Source organism: Protomyctophum bolini, assembly GCF_963924005.1.
Source record: "Protomyctophum bolini genome assembly, chromosome: 14".
NCBI lineage: Eukaryota > Metazoa > Chordata > Actinopteri > Myctophiformes > Myctophidae > Protomyctophum > Protomyctophum bolini.
In genome coordinates this window covers 8088793-8108878 of record NC_137875.1, presented here as the reverse complement: position 1 = coordinate 8108878, position 20086 = coordinate 8088793, and the positions used below count along the sequence as shown (strand labels likewise).

The 20086-nt window shown below is 45.5% G+C and overlaps 1 protein-coding gene across 6 annotated transcripts in view; it reads right to left on the bottom strand.

Annotated features, from left to right (window-relative positions):
• Positions 1-20086, bottom strand: part of cul9 (cullin 9) — a 58212-nt gene that overhangs the window by 23058 nt on the left and 15068 nt on the right. For 4 of the 6 annotated variants that reach the window (XM_080782689.1, XM_080782693.1, XM_080782692.1 and 1 more), the window contains exons 7-26: positions 19868-20009; positions 18741-18934; positions 18081-18261; positions 17601-17822; positions 16650-16845; positions 15345-15546; positions 13278-13468; positions 12249-12445; positions 10789-10919; positions 10537-10619; positions 8666-8771; positions 7885-8115; positions 6712-6802; positions 6026-6197; positions 5246-5351; positions 4862-4957; positions 4244-4419; positions 3879-4012; positions 2833-3075; positions 217-246 (exon numbers count right to left, since the gene is read on the bottom strand). In XM_080782689.1, coding sequence (XP_080638815.1) covers positions 217-246; positions 2833-3075; positions 3879-4012; positions 4244-4419; positions 4862-4957; positions 5246-5351; positions 6026-6197; positions 6712-6802; positions 7885-8115; positions 8666-8771; positions 10537-10619; positions 10789-10919; positions 12249-12445; positions 13278-13468; positions 15345-15546; positions 16650-16845; positions 17601-17822; positions 18081-18261; positions 18741-18934; positions 19868-20009 — 3124 coding nt within the window. The remainder of the gene's footprint in view (positions 1-216; positions 247-2832; positions 3076-3878; positions 4013-4243; positions 4420-4861; positions 4958-5245; positions 5352-6025; positions 6198-6711; positions 6803-7884; positions 8116-8665; positions 8772-10536; positions 10620-10788; positions 10920-12248; positions 12446-13277; positions 13469-15344; positions 15547-16649; positions 16846-17600; positions 17823-18080; positions 18262-18740; positions 18935-19867; positions 20010-20086) is intronic. The other 2 variants (XM_080782691.1, XM_080782694.1) reach the window with 2 other exon arrangements.

Here is a 20086-nt window from a genome sequence, read left to right as displayed (position 1 = left end):
TAATCTTGACAATTTGAAAATATCTTAATTTTCAAATAATATTGAACACATTGAGGTGTATTTTTAACATTTGAACACACATTTGGTATTGGGGGATCGTGAAAAATAAATATTTTTTTCAGATGGGGGTCCGTGAATACAGTATGAATTACTTGACATGAAAAGATTTGAGAATCACTGATCCAAATGACACAAGGCTCTAGGGCAGTTACTTACTTTTTATATCCCTGCTTCGGTTGAGGCCTTCTGGAGACAAAATGAATGAACAGCTCCAATCACTGTCTCAAACATCACTTTTAACGTACGTGTGTGCATGCGTGCGTGAGTGTGTGTGTAGTGTGTGTGTGTGTGTGTGCGCATGCGTGGCTGCGTGCCTTAAACAGTAACACCGGGGCTCCACCGGACGTGTCAGCGTTGCGTCTCCGTCACCGTCAGGGAATGTTCCCTTTTTTACAACGCGTTGCGTTGCGTGACTAATTGTGACTAAAATTGCCCCGGTTCGTTTTTTGACGCACGCGACGGAGACGCAACGCACCCGGTGGAGCCCCGCCGTAAGTAGATCACTGTTTCCATAACACACAGACCAAATTTTATGGTTCATGACTTGAGTAAAAATCTAATTTCCACAAATAAAATAGAATTATTAAGAAGTAGTGGAAATAGCGGATCTACAAGCAGTGTTGTTTTCGTCAGGCATGACGATGACGTAAATGACGACGTCAACGGCCCTTTTTTCAGGACGAATATCTGACGTTGACGGAATAAACAAAAGATATTCAGGACTGACGCTGACGAGCTAAACGGCTCTCTTGGTTGACTAAAATATGACGAACTTGACGTGTGTGAGTTTACGTTGATGAGACGAGACTAGACGAACATATTAGTGGTTTGACTAACAAAGTTTCAGAATGCATGGAAATGTTCCGCCAATTGTGCGTGCAAAAATATCAGAAATGCTGCCGCTACTATGGCTGTATCCTGCCCTTGTGTGTGTGTGTGTGTGTGTGTGTGTGTGTGTGCAAACTGTGCATGCACGCACGCATACACCCTCCCTCGGTTAATTGTTACTCTCTCGCACGCCGCATGCACATCTCTCTCACACACACACACACGTATCAGATGCAAGCTTTGCATGTCGCGTTCGCATTGCCTACCTGACGTACTTGTAATGTGCTTTTAAAAGTAATTTCCTCAGAAAAGTGACAGGTCCTAAACAAATTATCCATGACTGTAGATAGGAACTCTAATTAAATCCTTATGCAGAGTTTAAATGTTGTATTGTAAACTAAACTTTTTCTTTTTTCTGTCGACACATTCTAAGCCCTGGCCCCTCCCCTCTCTTCCATGCAAGTGTTCTGATGCACGTGTGAGTGCATGCCATAGGGTGCATTTTTTCCCCTTGAGTATAATAATGATGAGGCATTTTTTAGTTGTATTGTTATTATCCATAATTTGAATCTTCAAACTGAGATATACTTTATGATAATAGCCTACTGCAGTGGCTGCAAAACCTTTTCATGTCAGGGACCCCCAAATTGACACTTATCAGCCCGCGGACCCCCATTTGAAAAGATATGCCAGGTAAGATATTTTCGGTTCTAGCAGTGATTGCCAACCCTTTGAATTTCAAGGACCCCCAGTTTGACATGAATTAGGCTATGGACCCCCATTTAATGGCATTTTATCTCTGAGACCCCAATGTATATTGTAAAATCAAAGTTAATTTAACTCTGTACACTCTCTGAGTTACAAACTATAATTTAGCCCCCTCAAGGACCCCTGGCCTATCTTTTATTTTTGACTAAAACTGGACTAAAACCTTTTAAGTTTTCGTCGACTAAAATGACTAAAACTATCAAGGATAGAAATGACAAAATGTGACTAAGACTAATTAAGCATTTTATCCAAATGACTAAGAGTGACAAAATCTAATAAGCATTTCGTCCAAAAGACTAAGACTGACTAAATCTAAAAAATCCCTGCTAAAAACAACACTGTCTACAAGCTGTCAACGTGCTTGTAGATTGGCTATTTTCACTAGTTTGGGTCCGGAGCAAACATTTAATCTCTCTTTTGGGTCTCGACCTGAAAAGTTTGGGAACCACTACAGTAAATGGCAAAAATAGCATCAAAATATGATCTGCATATTGCTCACAACATGTCACTTGGGTCGTTTGGGATGCATCGCAGACCTTTTTTTACACTGTAGAAATCCAATTGCATACAGTACATCAGACAAATTGTCCCGGCATCAGTGCTAGCGACATAGTATATGTTGGCGAAGAGCGCCAGCTATCGTAAACCACTGAAAAGACCATATGACGCAATAGTGTGTGTGACTGTGTGTGTGTGTGTGTGTGTGTGTGTGTGTGTAGGGTTTCTCAAAGTGGGTTCCATGGCACCCCTAGGCAAGTCCAGGTCTGCCATAGAAGACTTAAATATTTGGAATTTATCAATGTCACTTCAGTTCAATCACGGTCTTAGACCCTCTAAACTTAAAAGTAAAATGGACCCGAGTTACTGGACTGTACTTACTGTAGGCTGAACGCACCAAGTTTCTTGTAAGTTTGTAGATCTGCTATTTTTGGTGAATGTCCCCCTTTACATAGAGTTAATATGACATAAGGTGCTATAAATAAACAATGTAAATCAGGGGTTCAGTGGATGAGAAGGTTATTTACAGGGGTGCCCTGAGACAAACAAGTTTTAGAACCACGGATTTAACAGGAGGTAGGAGCTCCTGTGTGTGTGTGTGTGTGTGTCTCTGTGTGTGTGTGTGTCTCTGTGTGCGTGTGTGTGAGCGTGCACACACACACGTGTTGTATTACTCACTGGTTTTAACGGGAGGCCTGATCTCCTGCGTGTCCGTGTGGCTGGTGTCGGCGTGGACCAGCAGGTGTGTGAGCCGGCGGACCCTGGAGTTGAAGACGGCCTCCCGGCAGCGCTGGGCCCTCCGGGCCAGCTTCGTGTTGTCCAGGTACTCTGTGAGCAGCCAGGACAGAGGACTGCTGCTCTCACCACCACCACCACCACGCTTCTCTGAGGAGGAGGAGACCGCACTGGGACTGGAGGCACCTGCAACACAATTAGCCATGATGATGCAGACATGGACGATTAACCCATTTTGACCTGAGATCAGATTCTAAAAATGTCTTATGCTATGTTTCTATGTCAGTCGTTATTCGATTTGTAGCTAAAGCATAACACAATGCTAACACCAAAAGGGGTTCCCGCTCAACATGGGTTAAGAGTCGATTCACAAGAGGCCAAAAATATATTTACCTTTTTTTTGTATGTCGGTACAGGATTCATAATTTTTAAAAGAAAGCTGTGTTAAGTTTTTGTTTGTTTGTTTGTAGTGTTATAATTTTGCCTCTTCTCTTGGCCAGTTCACACTTGTAAAAGAGACTTCCGTCTCAATGTGGGTTTTTACTGATTGAATAAAAATAAAGGATAATGAAAGTCAATTAATCTGTTTCCATTATGGATCATTAGAAAGCTTATTTAGTTTATTAGTTACAGTGAGGGAAAAGTATTGGAATCGAGATGTGGCGTGATACATCGTAAATCGATTTATAATCTAATGGTAGCCCTCAAATCAAATCCCTCAGGTACCAGGTATCAGGTATTTCACCCCTAGTGTTAATAGTACATACCAGCAGCAGTGATACTGTGTACTATGGGTGTACATACCAGCAGCAGTGATACTGTGTACTATAGGTGTACATACCAGCAGCAGTGATACTGTGTACTATGGATGTACATACCAGCAGCAGTGATACTGTGTACTATGGGTGTACATACCAGCAGCAGTGATACTGTGTACTATGGGTGTACATACCAGCAGCAGTGATACTGTGTACTATGGGTGTACATACCAGCAGCAGTGATACTGTGTACTATGGGTGTGATCAGAGCTTCCCAGCACGTTCGACCCAGTGCCTCCGCAGCTTCCACGTCTGGAAGGAACCGTTCTGCAAACATCTGTTCATGACGCAGAGCACTGTTCAACCTGAGCACACACAGGCACGCGCACACACACACACACACACACACTTAGACTATGTTGGATAATCCAATGGCCTTTGCACACCTGAATGACAATTAGGCAACAGGTGCATTGGTGGAGTATATGTTTCATTTAAAAACAAAACGAAAAATAAAAAGGGATCCAAAACATGCAGGTCCCGACCCGATATCTGTGAAGGAGTGGTCTATAAAAGGTCAACAAACAGGGCCGTACTTGTGGAAGAGCTGCAGCAGTTTGCTCTTATCTTCAAGGACCTCCTGACACCAGGTGTGAGCCTTGGTGCTGTAGAACAGGAAGGTCCTGCAGCACAGCTGCTCCTTAAACACCGGCCAGAACGTGGGCTTGGGACCCAGCACCTCGAAGCCGTGGACCCTGGTGTCTATACCTCCCTGCCGGGGGGAGAGACAGAGAGAGATGAGCAATGGTGTCTATACCTCCCTGGAACACACATGGAGGCGTGATTATGAATCCCACCAACGTTCTAGGGTAGACCCGCCTCACCATGTGCCCGATTGGCTCCCGGGAAGGCATCGTTTTACTGAGGTTAGGCCGTTCGGGTTAGGTTTAGGGGGGTGCATACTTAGTTTAGACTAGTCATTGGTTAGACATGGGTTAAGGTTAGGTTTAGGTGTGCTGCCCCGTGGGAGGTTAGGTTTAGGGTGAGGGTTTGATATAGGTTGTAGGACTAATGACTGGTCGCAAAAACAAGAACTGTCAATCACAACGACTACTGGCCAATCACAGCAGGGCTTTCCTAGAACTGCGGTGGGATACATAATAACGCCACAGGGAGAGAGAGAACAGCGTGAGGACAGGAGGTGAATGACAGACCTGTTGACATCTCTTGACCCGGAGCTGAATAATGGGCCAGAAGCGAGTCACATTCTGCAACAGCACCACCCGCTGGGATGTGGGAGACACATTCACCTGGACCACACACACACACACACACACACACACACACACACACACGTTAAACGAACAGATGGAATAAAGTGAAACAAAGGTTATGTTAAGTATATGATCTTGTGACTGTTGATCTGAGTTGGTATCGTTTAGTATGTGTACCGTTACTGGAATGATTTTCAAAAAAATTTCCAAAAAAGGGAGAACTGGCCAACATCAAAAGGCAGTTACTAAAAATAATTGAGCTCTAGCCTCTGTTATACCGTACGTACGCTACCGTGTTTTTGTGACACTTGGTGGTGTTTTTACCGTGTTGAGTTCTGTGTTGATGTTGGTGGGGTCTTCTCCACCCTGAACCAGAATGCGGGCCGGCATGTAACTGGAGTCTTCCGGAGACAGGAGAACAGACAACTGCCTAAGAGGAGCACGAGCACAGGCGCACACGTACATCACACACACACACACACACACACACACACACACACACACACACGGGCCACGGCTACTTACTATATCGTCTGCCAGGTACTGTAGAAACCCACCAAAACTATCCGTTTTTAGGATTCAAAAGTAGAAGATCAACAAGCTTGTGGATGATGCCACTTTTATTGGGCATTATTATACGATACAAACCCAAAAGTTAAAATAGAGAGTATGCACATGCTTCACTTTTCCACTAGGACACGTCCCCTCATCTAGACTGAGTGGCAAAACATTGAGCAGCATGGAGCGTTGGAGTTTGGAAGCGCTTGTTGGAAATCACTCAACGAACCTGCGACACGCTGTCAGGCATGGCTCAGCAGCCTAGGTGCCCGGACCGATACACTAGCCGCCGGGCCGTCTATGGGGGTCATGAGACATAGCCAAAGCATTTCCGGGGGTCCCAAGCTAAAAACGCTGAGAACCCCTGGTTTACAATCAGACAGGACTTTTCTGTTTGGATGAATGTGTGTGTTATGGCCAGAAAGTAATTATTTTTGCCACTCTGTAGGCATTTCCATGTATGATGATGATGCCTCTATAAGCAAATTCTAAACATGGCTCAGGAACAAATCTTCCTTCTTGGTGGACATGAGAGATAGTGTGTACCTGATGACCACACCCTTGTGCATGTAGATGTTGACGAAATGGGAGCCGGTGCAGCCGTTGGACTCCCAGTAGGTTTTAGGGTTCTTGTCCGTCAGCTTGTGAGCTCGATGGTGGTTAGACGACACCTCCACCTTCTCCCAGCACTTATCCTCCTTTAGCTCAATGCTGGAGCCTGCACGCGCACACACACACACACACACACACACACGTGTTACTTTATACTCATTTCGAAGAGATTCAGAAAGACGCATTTCTTTTAAAAGTAAATGGTGCATTTATCTAGCGTCTTTATCCAAGGCACTTAACATAGATTGTACATTACATGACATTGTACATTACATTCACACACATTAATTCATTTTGCAGAGCGGTCTTGATATCGGAAGGTCGCTAGTTCGTATCCCGGAAAGGCACGTTAAAATTACCACCGTTGAAGTGCCCTTGAGCAAGGCATTGAACCCCTACCATGAAATGTTCCATGAGCAGGGCCTGGCTGTAAACAAGTTCTTGAGCTTAGTCCAGTTACCCTCGGTAAACATGGTAACTTTGCTTTGCGGGCTCTGGGGGAGCCCGGGATCGAACTGGGAACCTTCCGGTTACCAAAGCGGCCGCTCTACCCCTGAGTGTATAGAAGAAGTGACACCAGACCTGGTATGTATTGTTAATGTGTACCAGAGGTTACGTACCTTGGCACAGATTCCGGAGGAACACGTCAAAGAAGGGGATGTTGATTGGCTGATGGCTGCGTCGATGTTCCTCGATCTGACCCAGAACCATCTGGAGAGGAACAAACGGGTGACCAGGTTTACATCCATCTGAACTCCATTAGACCAGGATTTATCAAAGTGGGCACCCTAGGGTGCCTCAGCATACTTTGATAATATTTGGAATTCATCGATATCACTTCCGTTTAACGACTTAGTAAAACAGACCTGAGTTGCTCTGTACTTGGCGAGCTCTTTTTTAATCAACACCAAATCTCTCACCAAAAATAGCAGATCTACAAGTTCATGATTTGCAAATGTACTGTACGTACAGAAATATGACATGATAAGATTCAGAAAAATCTCATTCTACTGCACCAAGGACCTCCCTAAATTCTTGGTTCTGCAATGCATTTATTCTTTTAAATATCTGTATCGTTTCCATCCAGTATTTCTACATTGAGTTTAGATATCACCAGATTCTAAGATTAGAACTCCATTAAGACAAGGGCTTTACAAAACATCATTGGAGAACAAGTGACACATATCATACCGAGTCATGTATCCTCTCAGGAAGCTTTCTGACCAAGTCACTATTATAGTTTCACAAAATTCACGGTTCGATAAGTTGGTGTCACAGTGCGATACATTTTCCAAACCGCACGGCTCCCCACCCCATTTGTGTGTGTGTGTTTGTGTTTGTGTGTGTGTGTGTGTGTGTGTGTGTGTGTGTGTGTGTGTGTGTGTGTGTGTGTGTGTGTGAGTTGGAAATGGTATTTCTGTTTCACATTCAAAATAAAAATAAAACGTTTGGTTCAATATTTTGCCCCATTTATGTATGTTCTTATCAAGACCATGCAATGCAGCAGTATGGACATTTGCACATACTAACGCGAGTAGGCGACTAGGAAGTGAAATTACTGCCGCTGAAGCTAAAACATCATGAAATTGACTTAAATGGCCGGTTAAGACTGAGGTTAGGGTTATAGTTTGGGTTACATTTAGCCGTTACGGTTAGCAATAGGCTGACATGTCAGTATGTGGAAATGTCCATACTGGCTTCATTGAATGGTGTTGATAACGGCTGATGACAGAGATCAAGTCATCTGACAACATCCGAAAACGCTCTTTCAGGAGTTCTCTGCGTTACAGTACCTGGATGCATCCTGCCAGGACGCTGGTGGTCATCTTCTTGTAGAGGCTGGCGTACTTCTCACAGTCGGTGATCAGCTCCCTAAGCTCGGGCACCATGAGGAGGCTGGTGCTGCTGTGCTTGTCCAGGGCCTTGACCAGCGCGTCTTTGGTGCCCAGTCGGCACATCACCACCGCGTAGTCCTTGTTCAGAGACGCCAGCCGGTGCAGGAAGCGAATGAAGAGCTGCACCACCTACTCCCAATACATACACACACACACACACACACACACACACACACACACACACACACACACACAGTAAAGCAAAATACAATCTCATGACTGAAAATGATATGATTGGGGTGCACATAACTTTCTCTGCACTGTGGGCAGACTTCTCTACTCTGCCACAATGCTACTTTAGCCAGCATGAGAGCGATGCTGCGGAGCTAATGATTAACTCGTTGACTGGCAGAATGTTTTTCAGTCTATGTACCTTCCTTGCCACAATAAGTCCATTCAGTGGGTGCCTTGGTTGTGTCCGGGTAGAGCTCTCGCTTATAGACCAGTGTCATGGGTTCGACAGCATCAGTATGAGTAGCACAGCTTGCGTTCGGCAAGTTGTGCGATAAGAACTGGGAGCTGATGGTTAGGTGTCAACAATCCATCCCCCAGGGGCCTAGACTTACTTACTTAATGTTCGCCTATTGTGGCCAGCCCAGAATAGGGACACTCATGTGGTTAAATGGGTGTTCATGTGAAGTCTTAGTAAGGTCAGTGAGGAGTCTTCCTCATTCCTCACCTCTCTGTCGCTGATGAAGGCATTCATGGAGGATAGGCAGGGTTCGATGCTCTCATGCCATGGTAGAAGGTCTTCCTGGTAGTTATCCAGGAACATGTTGAGGATCCTACATGGCAGGAGAACACCGTAGTAGTCAGTAGTACTCCACTAATCACATTCGACCCAGATTTCGTCTCAAACACGTGGTTAGATTTGTTCTCCTATGTCACAAAAATGTGGAACACCATACCAACAGTCGTTAAGGAATGTGAATCCCTATACTCTCCTTCAAAACCGCTCTCAAAGAGCACTTACAGTTCGCTGCCATTTGAAACTGGCCCCAGTAAAAAGTATAAGACCCCTAGTCAGTGTATAGTGTACCCAAGTATAGAGTAAAAGACCCCTAGTCAGTGTAGGGTACCCAAGTATAGAGTAAAAGCCCCCTAGTCAGCGTAGTGGACCCAAGTATAGAGTAAAAGACCCCTAGTCAGTGTAGTGGACCCAAGTATAGAGTAAAAGCCCCCTAGTCAGTGTAGTGGACCCAAGTATAGAGTAAAAGCCCCCTAGTCAGTGTAGGGTACCCAAGTATAGAGTAAAAGCCCCCTAGTCAGTGTAGTGGACCCAAGTATAGAGTAAAAGACCCCTAGTCAGTGTAGGGTACCCAAGTATAGAGTAAAAGCCCCCTAGTCAGTGTAGTGGACCCAAGTATAGAGTAAAAGCCCCCTAGTCAGTGTAGGGTACCCAAGTATAGAGTAAAAGCCCCCTAGTCAGTGTAGTGGACCCAAGTATAGAGTAAAAGACCCCTAGTCAGTGTAGGGTACCCAAGTATAGAGTAAAAGCCCCCTAGTCAGTGTAGTGGACCCAAGTATAGAGTAAAAGACCCCTAGTCAGTGTATAGTGTACCCAAGTATAGAGTAAAAGACCCCTAGTCAGTGTAGTGGACCCAAGTATAGAGTAAAAGCCCCCTAGTCAGTGTAGTGGACCCAAGTATAGAGTAAAAGCCCCCTAGTCAGTGTAGGGTACCCAAGTATAGAGTAAAAGCCCCCTAGTCAGTGTAGTGGACCCAAGTATAGAGTAAAAGACCCCTAGTCAGTGTAGGGTACCCAAGTATAGAGTAAAAGCCCCCTAGTCAGTGTAGTGGACCCAAGTATAGAGTAAAAGACCCCTAGTCAGTGTATAGTGTACCCAAGTATAGAGTAAAAGCCCCCTAGTCAGTGTAGGGTACCCAAGTATAGAGTAAAAGCCCCCTAGTCAGTGTAGGGTACCCAAGTATAGAGTAAAAGCCCCCTAGTCAGTGTAGTGTACCCAAGTATAGAGTAAAAGCCCCCTAGTCAGTGTATAGTGTACCCAAGTATAGAGTAAAAGCCCCCTAGTCAGTGTAGGGTACCCAAGTATAGAGTAAAAGCCCCCTAGTCAGTGTATAGTGTACCCAAGTATAGAGTAAAAGCCCCCTAGTCAGTGTAGGGTACCCAAGTATAGAGTAAAAGCCCCCTAGTCAGTGTAGGGTACCCAAGTATAGAGTAAAAGCCCCCTAGTCAGTGTAGGGTACCCAAGTATAGAGTAAAAGCCCCCTAGTCAGTGTAGTGGACCCAAGTATAGAGTAAAAGCCCCCTAGTCAGTGTAGTGGACCCAAGTATAGAGTAAAAGACCCCTAGTCAGTGTAGTGGACCCAAGTATAGAGTAAAAGACCCCTAGTCAGTGTATAGTGTACCCAAGTATAGAGTAAAAGCCCCCTAGTCAGTGTAGTGGACCCAAGTATAGAGTAAAAGACCCCTAGTCAGTGTATAGTGTACCCAAGTATAGAGTAAAAGCCCCCTAGTCAGTGTAGGGTACCCAAGTATAGAGTAAAAGCCCCCTAGTCAGTGTAGGGTACCAAGTATAGAGCGCTTTACCTGAGAATGGAGAGCTGAACGGCCCGGTCAGCACGGTGCTGGTCCAACAGTCTGACCAGCTCCTGATAGAAGTCACGGGTCACCTGGTGGCACCACAAAAAAATGTATTCTACATCCTGACAGTTTTCTGAAAAAGCTATGTCTCTATGTCAGTCGATTTTTCAAAATCGACTGTGACGGAAGTAGGGAAGGAAGTAGGACGGGTTATTGTGTGCATAGATAGCCTATTGGAGTCAGTTGTCGTCTAATCACCTGGGTGTCACAGAGGTCACAGAGTAGCTGTTCCAGGGTCAGTATGACCTCCTTAGTGGCGGTCATCTCCTTCAGACTGCACACCAACATCTGGAACTCTGTCTCTTTCAGGTTCACGTCTTCCCTGAAGTCTGAGCACACACACAACACAATTATTACATACTTCTAAAGTAACGGTATTGAATTGAGAATTCAATGCACACACTCCATAATAGGGTTAGTAGTTGCATAATGCAAGCAAAAAATGGGACCTAGTGCCTCCCTGCTTAGCACTGGGCATCAAGGTTAGGATTGGGGTCCCTGTGTCATGTCCTAGGAAGTGTACTTACAAGCTGCCTCACGCGACAAAAGAAAGAAAAAAGGAGATAGGCTCCTGCCCTATGGGGCACATGCAGGCCAGGGGTCATCAAGATGACTGTAGTCTACACGGACACATGTCTGTGGCAAAGACTTGGTCTTGTCTGTGGTCAAGTGGTAAATCGTTTTACTGCCAAGTCTATGGACTTTAATGTTTGTTTAGGGCACTAAAATACGTAAGGCATAAATACAGTGGGCACTCCTCACTTCACACGAGTGTGATTTCTACACATTATTGCGAAAGCAGTGAGCACTTACTATGAGACCTTGCAGATCATGTCTGTCTGTGTGTCTGTGTGTGTGTGTGTGTGTGTGTGTGTGTGTGTGTGTGTGTGTGTCTGTCCCGCTATCCAAATATGGAGTGTGTTGCATCAGCAATCACTCAGCTCCATATATGGGCACAAAAGGGGCCAGGTCCACTCAGCTCCATATATGGGCACAAAAGGGGCCAGGTCCACATATACAGTAACAGCGGGACAGACACACAGACAGACAGACAGACAGACAGACATGATCTGCAGGGTCTCAGCTGCGTTCGCTTCCCGCGTTTGCGCGTCTTACTGGTAATAAGTCTTACTTGATCATAAGAGCCAATTACTGAAGGCCCTGGTACCACCCTCCCAAGGAGACAGTGGTCTACGCTCAATAGATTCAGGACTGGACATGGCCCCTGCTTGGCCAGCCTCCACAAATGGGGCAGTAGCCCAAGCCCACTGTGTGCGTGTGGTGAGGAGCAAACTATGAAGCACATCATAGAAGTTTGTCCTCTCCAAAGACTGGAAGGAGGATTAATTACCCTCCACACAGCAGACCAGGAGGCAACCGTTTGGCTTAAGGACTTTGCATTCGCTAAATAAATAAAATACTGAAGGTCAATGTATGACACATATTTACTACGACACTATGGCATATTAGTACTCCCATTGAGTGAGTACAAATGGAACCAATTTGTTACAGACATGTTATGGTCATTTAGGGCTAGCTCTTTATGCGTTTCCTGTGATATTGTTGTCCACTAATAGTTTTTGTGTTTCCGTGACCACCACAAGCCTCAAGGCTTACTCGGTTGGATGATAAAAGTTGTTGGGAAGCATAAGAGCTACCTTTCCTCTCCTGCTTTTGAGCGACGGACAGGTGTTTGAGGGCGATGATGGCCAACATCATCTCGGGCCGGGAGGCGGACAGGCAGGGCGTCAGCACGGACTTCACTTCGCACGCCGACAGCTGCTCCGCCAGGCTCTGGTGGTTGGAGATCAGCATGGTGAGGACCAGCAGGCCGTTACACACCGCCGAGGTGCACCTGCCGGGGAGGACACACACACACGGCTGTCACGATTACAATATTTTAACCCATTTTGGGCGGGAACCCCTTTTACTAATAATAATAATAATAAAACTGCATTTGTATAGCACCTTTCATGACATGAAATTCAGCTCAAAGTGCTTTGCAGAGCAATGGAGAAAAAAAAGAGAAGCAAAGGCATAAAACATTAAAAGAATAGCAGTAATGCAATACAGCGAGGACATGAATAAGTAAGGATTCAAAAAGCTCAACTAAAAGCAAGAGTGTAGAGGTATGTCTTGAGCTGTGCTTTAAAGATGTCTACAGAGGCTGCCTGTCGAAGGTGTAGTGGGAGTGTGTTCCACACCGTCGGCCCATAGAAGCAGAAAGCTGCTTCACCGTGTTTTTTTTGCTAAAACCATTATTTATTTATTTTGTCTATTAAAAAAAAGCCGATATACAAGAAAGAACATAGCACGTCACTTCATGCCTTCTTTTTTTTCAAAAAGTTCCAGACCCACAGGAACGTGGGTGCCGGCCCGATTCCGGTGAGCCGCCCCGCGTCCGAAACGGTTGATAAATGACACTGTACCCTGTACTGTACTGTCACTGTACTATACTGTCACACCTGAAATCACCATATATACAGTTATGTGCGTGTGTGTGTGTGTGTGTGTTTGTGTGTGTGTTAGGTTGCGCACAGGTGGTGAAAAACAACCATGCTGTTTTCGTGCTCAAACATACCCAGCCAGCCAGCTACCCACACACATACCGGTAGTCACTTATTAAGGAAGTGGTTTGCACCACTTAAAAAAAAAACAGAAAAATTACAAAAAGAGTCTTGGGTTACCCTTTGGTGCTCTGCATGAGTTTGATGGCAGCAGGAATGGCTCCCAGCAGCCCCGGAGAGCCCTGCGGCGTGGCCGAGCCGATGCTGGCGAAGATCTCCAGCATCACCTGCTGGCCAGACTCCGTCAGAGGAGTGCTGGAGCCCAGGTTACGCAGCTCGTATTTACTGGCACCCGTCAGCACCTTCAGGGTCTGAGGATGGGACCATTATGAACATTTCATGTCACCATTATTGTGACAAAAATAATTTGCGATATCATCGCGATAATCAAAATATGCTTAAAACTCTTAAAATACCACTTTTGTTAAACCACTTGAACCCTAACCTCGCCTCACCAGGCTTTCCACCGCCTCGGAGGAAAGCCTGGTCTCTGTTTCAAAAGTCCGTATGATCCCGCCTGGGGCCGGATGATGTGGTTACGTCATGTTGTAGTATTGTTTTGTAGTCGCCAGACAGGATGAACAGGCGGCGACAACTTCCTTTTCCCTCTCAATAAAAGCTCTCGCTTACGAGAGCTTTTATTGCTTTTAATCAAACAGGAAGCAACAAACAGCTTCCTGTTTGTTGTAGGCAAACCATTGCCTACAACATGACGCAGGCATATCATCCGGCTCCAGCCCGGATCATATACCGAAATTAAATGGTGCCCAGGCTACTTGAACCCCCACCAACATCCCTATTCTGGGCCGGAACGTTCTACAGTATAAGCTCACAACGCATCGCAAAGAGACACGTTGTGAGCTTTTGGAAGACATTTTGGCAGAGACCAGAAAAAAACATTGTATCAAGTTAGTTTTTTACAGGTCCGTTTTACCAATTATAGAGGTTTTCTTTAAGTGGTACAGGGATATGTGCTTCAAAATAAAAGCTGAATTTGATCCCAGTGCATGACAATGCAGCACAATTTCATATAAATGAAATCTCTGATACGATTATTATTTTTATCACGGAAAACGATAACATCCCATCCCCATCAGTTTTTCTCGCCCCCCTAGTGGCGAAAAATAAAACTTCTGGGAACTCAGATAACAATATTCACTGAAATAATAGTCGAGTGATGGCTAAAACTATGACTAAACATACTGACAATTTCATCAAATAAAAGCCAATTGATAAGGTAATCCATAACCTATGGTCTACTCTAGAGATCCAGTAGAGCTGAAAATAACCGATCACTTGTCTGCGATGCGTTGTGAACTTGTAGATCAAATATATTCGGCACACAGCCAAGTATAAATCAGGCATTACGACACCATCATGCCAACAGCTTGTACATCTGCTATTTTACATCGAAAATGTTTTGAACATTTTGAACAAAACCTTATTTTCTGTGAGTGCCTGGCAGACAATATGGGGGTCCACGGCAGGCAATATATATACTAATTTGGGGGTCCTTGACATGAACATGTTTGAGGACCACTGCTTTAATGGATGACGTCAGGGCATTCCACATTACGGTGGCAGTAGTAGAACGAGAATTGTCCCATGTTTGTTCTAAATTTGGGGGGGTACCAGATCGTTGTCAGAATGTCGGTATACTTTTTTGTTTTTTCAGCCCAAATGGGCTGCCGTAAAAGCCGAACTGCCAATAAACCTTACCTCCATGCTCGGGAGCTACGGCATACTGTACTACAGAGGGGTTTTGTTTGTCGTTTGTTTTTTCGCCTCTACCATTGGTTGTTGGATATAACATCGGATTGCGGTTCGAAAAGTGCCTGTCTGGAATTCTAAAATCTAAAACTGTGGTTTTCAACCCTTTTCATATCAAGGTCCATTCAGCGTTTGAGCCACAGACCACGGTTTGATGAGATCAAATCAGACCGCAAACTTAAGATTCCATGATGTACTGATGTGGTACCGTAGGACAGATAACAGGCAAACGTTGATCAAAGTAGCAGTTGTTCTACATTCTCAAATTGTGTAGACATCTTAATGCAGAAAGTAATGCAGATGTTTGAAAATAATTTTACTCTAAAAGTGACCAACTCTCCATCATTTAGCTGGGGACAACCTGGAACCCCCCTCAAGGACCGTTTGCAAAAACGTTTGCATTTGATTGGTGCTCACCGCCAGCGCTATCTGCTGCAGCTGCGTGGCACTGCTGAACTCCTGCATGGCAGACAGGATGGCTTTGACTCCGCCCTCCGTGGCGAAGGACACCCGCCACTCGTGTTTGACCATGAGCAGGTAGGTGAGCCGCAGGGTGCAGGTCACCACCTCTAGACACTGACCGCTCAGCAGCTCCACCAGCAGCTTCAACAGCTTGTCTCTGTTGTTGGGAGGGGAGGGGAGGGGAGAGGAAAGGGGAGGGGAGGGGAGGGGAGAGGAGAGGAGATGCATTTCATGCACAAAGCCAATCTGTTAGGAGTGTTTTACTTCCTGCATCACAACACACCTCTCTGACCCCCACACGCCGCTGCCTCCTCTTCCCAGGCCTCGTCTATCATCAGCCGACAGGTTGTAGTGATCACACCAAGTACTGTAATAGTGAGAACGTCACGTCGGGGAACTTGTCACCAGAATGTCACCATCTTCGTTATCGTGGAGTCATTAATTTGTCATGTGGCTGAAGAGGATTTTTTACACTGTGGAAAAGTGGTCCCAGAAATACAAATAACCCAGCAAATTGAATATTATTTTTTTCCCCCGTGAACACAGCACAGAGCACACATGGGGGAGGACTGGGGGAGCATAGCAATTAAAAAAGAAAAGAAAAACAAATGCTGAAAAGGTGATATAAACGAATAAAGAAAAAATGGCCTGGCAAGAGGAGAACAAGGGGCGAAATATGCCATGTTAGCTATGCCTACAGTTTATAAATCATGCTGAGCTAAACATGCGTTTTAATTTTGAAGTATTTATATTTAAACAAGATGAAGAAAGTCTCCACTCGGATCCCCACACACAGTCCTCCATGTTTACGCACGACAGACAGACAGAATATTCTGTACACTGCAGTGTTTTTTATGTTTCCTTAAGCAATAGATTAATGTGCTCGTCCTCATATTTCGATGAGGGCTTCGGTCTCCTTATTTGACCACGTCACATGGAAACCTAACGTGTCGGGACATTTTTGTACTGTGTAAAATGAATATCCCTTCTCCGCCTCCAACTGTGCAGCTCCTTATCCGCTGCATAGTTTGCTTCATTTCCTTTATTTGCTACGGATTGCATTCCCACCTGCACCGAATCGAAATCAAGTGTGATTGGAAGCGAAGCGAAACCCCCGTTTTTTGGCGGAGTAGAATGCGGTTCTTTGATGCGCATTACAATTCGAATGAGCCTTCACACCTGCCAAACGAAGCGCATTTTCTGACAATACGCAGCAGGATTAGTTTTAATGGCAGTAAAGCTTTCTGGTGTGAACCTTACCGGATGCCCTGTTGGGAGTCTGAGCGTAGTGTGCTCCTCTCCTGGCCTCCTCCTCCTCCCTCCTGCTCCAGGAGCTGCAGCATGGTCCTCACGGCCGCCAGCTGCAGGGACGAGTCATTCTTCTTCAGGAGGTCCATCACCTCCCCCATCTTCTCCAGGCACGTCTTCTTAGTCTGAAGTCTCACTACGTTGAAGACTGCAGAGGAGAGGAGAGGAGAGGAGAGGAGAGGAGAGGAGAGGTCCATTTCATGCACAAATCCAATCTGGGAACTCATCAGCATAAAAAGGAAAAACAGCACCCCCTGCTGTTTCTTCCTTGAGAGATTGGAATTAACCAAATAATTCGGGTGGATATTAGTAGGTCCGGAGTTGCTTATTGTCAGTATCAGCCGGTAAGTCGCAGGAGTCCGCCTTACAATGCACTAGACTCCTGGGAGATGGATTGCTAAGGTGGAACGCCACACGTACCATCAGCTTCCAGTAATTCCCGCACGACTTGCCGCACCCAAGTCGTGCTACTCATACACTGAGTTGGCAGTGCCTGGGATCTAACCCATGATCTTGTGATCCAAAGGCGAGAGCTCTACCGACTGAGATACCCATATATGGATATTAAATCTGTCACAAATTGACCGAATTAGTCAAAAAACAGCTAAAGTTCACAGCTTGTAGATTGGCTATTTTAGCAATTTTTCTGAGCCTTTTGAATCTTAACCTGGCTAGTGGCTAGGCTACCCAATATTAAAAACCAAGCTTATTCCAAAGAAAAAATAAAATAAAATAAACTAGCAAACTCACTTTAAATTTAAAACTAAACTGAAATTGAAAAGGGAAGAAGTCAAAGAAACAAATAAATAAAAATAAGTACTGGAAAAAATAATAATAATAATAATATATATATATATGATTATTATAACCACCGCTGTGCCCTATATAGAGAAAGAGTGGTACCTTTCATCTTGTCCTCCAGGTCTTGGGGGTATGTGGACTCGTCCTCGGCTGGCAGCTCCCCCTCAGCGTCTGGACTGCCACAGCCAGAGTCTCCTGGGAGGCTGTCCTTGTTGGCCTTCTTGGACGCCACGTTGGAGGATGACGACGACTCCGAGGGCGAGGAGGTGTTGGTTGAAGAGAAGGAGGTGCCTGGTGCTCCTCCCGTTCCAGAGGAGCCTTCTGCTGGGAGACAGACACACAAAGGGAGATCTTGTTGTGTGAAGGGGTTGGAAACTATGATGATGGAGAGGGCCACTATATGTAAACAGTAGCCGTGATCAACACAGAATGCAGCCTACTGAGTTTCTCCAAAACGTCACTATAATACAATATAATGTTTCATAGGTCAGTAGACGCGTCTGAACATTAAACGTGTTTTTGTCCCTTTCAATGCATTGATGGCATTTGAATCCGCTAGCCTGACGGCGTGTAGAATCTCACCCGCGGGGAGCGGCAGCTCCAAGCCCACCGTGTCTCCTCTGTGCTTGAAGAAGCAGTGGGAGCACAGGAGGTCCGGGAGGCAGGAGGACGGGAGGTGCTGCCTCAGGTAGAGCAGCAGAACCCTGGCCAAGTCCACCGGAACACACACACTGATCAGGCCACTGTCATCCAGAGAAGAGTACTGCAGGAGAGAAGAGAAGAGAGTTTATCCATTGCTGTAATCTGCCAATACCGTGTTGGCAACAGCCAGTGAATGTGGATGTGGAATGTTTTTTGTGGATTAATCTGATTTCATCACAATCAATGCCAGTCCGCCTACATGTGGCAAGTGTAATAATTTAGATAGGTGTTTTATTGTATACAAAATGCAACCATTTATTTATGAACCAACTTTGGATGTGGTTTCTTTTTTTATCACGATAAATTATAACGATTATTACACGGCTTGATTGAAGCCATCAAGGCCCACCAAAATACATTTTAGTTGAATCAACTGCAGATTTAAATCGACTAAAACTAGACTTAACACTAAAACATTCCAGGCAACTAAAATGTGACTAAAACTATGCGAAAACCATTCGAGACTGACTAAAACTAAAAATCTAAATTTGCTGCCCAAAACAATACTGGGCTCTGGGGCGGTCCTAGTCCGACTCCTACCTGGTCCTGCAGCTTCTGCTGCATGATGCCGGTGACCTCCTGCTGCTGCTTGGGCTCCAGCTTCTTGATGAAGAACATCAGCTCCCACCACTCTGCCCTGCTGAGGCTGGGGGCCGAGGTCGGTCGCTCCTCCTCACACAGGTAGGGCAGCGTGTACAGACCCCCGGGAGGCTTGGAGAAGAACGACTGGCTCACTGCACACATACACACACACACACACACACACACACACACACACACACGGTGAACACCAGTGGAGTAGTCTCGTACCAGAAGACAGTAGCAGCGTTGGATTTCTTTGACTAAAACTACGATGAAAGATGTTTTATCAATGACAAAAACTATATGAATAAAAGCTAAATAAAAACCAAGCTATGATGACTAAATATATTGACAATTTTGTCAACAAATAGAAAATAGACTAAAATGTTGTTTTTTATTATTGTGCAATTTTTAGATGAGCCATTAATCAGCCATGACGACGCCGTCAAGCCTTGCCAAAATATTTTTTTGTCGTCAAAATAAACTGTAGAAACCCAAAACCCTGATGACCTTGGGATACATCACTGAGGATACGTCCCAGTTGCATCCAAGCGATGTATTTTCGTTCTGAGGTATTCTATTTATAGTGACTCATAGGAATAGACTATGCGACAACCAGGTATAGTCTGGTGACCACCGGAAAGACGGGTGACAGCCGGAATGTAGACGGCACCCCGGTATGGGTTAGCGCTCCAGCCTGCGTCCTCCGTGAGGAGGAAGCCCAAAAACCTTCGATGAGGCCTTTAGGAGGGCCATTCGAGCTGCAAGCGGAGCCTGCAGTACCACCGTTGCCCAGGTGGAGCCTGCGGAACCATTGCGGCTCAAGAAACCACCACTACTGAATGAAGTGTCTGGTGCTGGGAGTCTGGTGCAACGCACAGGTCCTGGCGGTACTCCTGGTGAGAGCAGGAGTGGACCTGGTGAGACGTCAACCCACAGAGCCTAGTCCCTCCACATGCCAGAATTGTGCCTCCCAGTCCCGGCCTCTGAGCTGTAGTTCTTTACCCAGGCTTTTCTCCTTTGTGAAATGAGAACAGGCTTTGGAACGAGGTGAACATGGGTTGCGTTCTAAGCCTTATAATTACCGGTGAAGAGTCTGAGGGTCTCTGTCAGAGTGGTGGCCTTCTCCTGATTCTCCCTCTCAATCTGAGCAGCGTTCCCGGCACCCAGGATCTCAATCATGTGCCAGTGGACCCAGTAGGTTCTCATCAGAGAGTTCCAGTGCACCTAAAAAGCCAAACAATCACACCCACCCAGGTTTGTATTATTATATAGCAGATTGACATGAAAAGGTTTAAGCACCA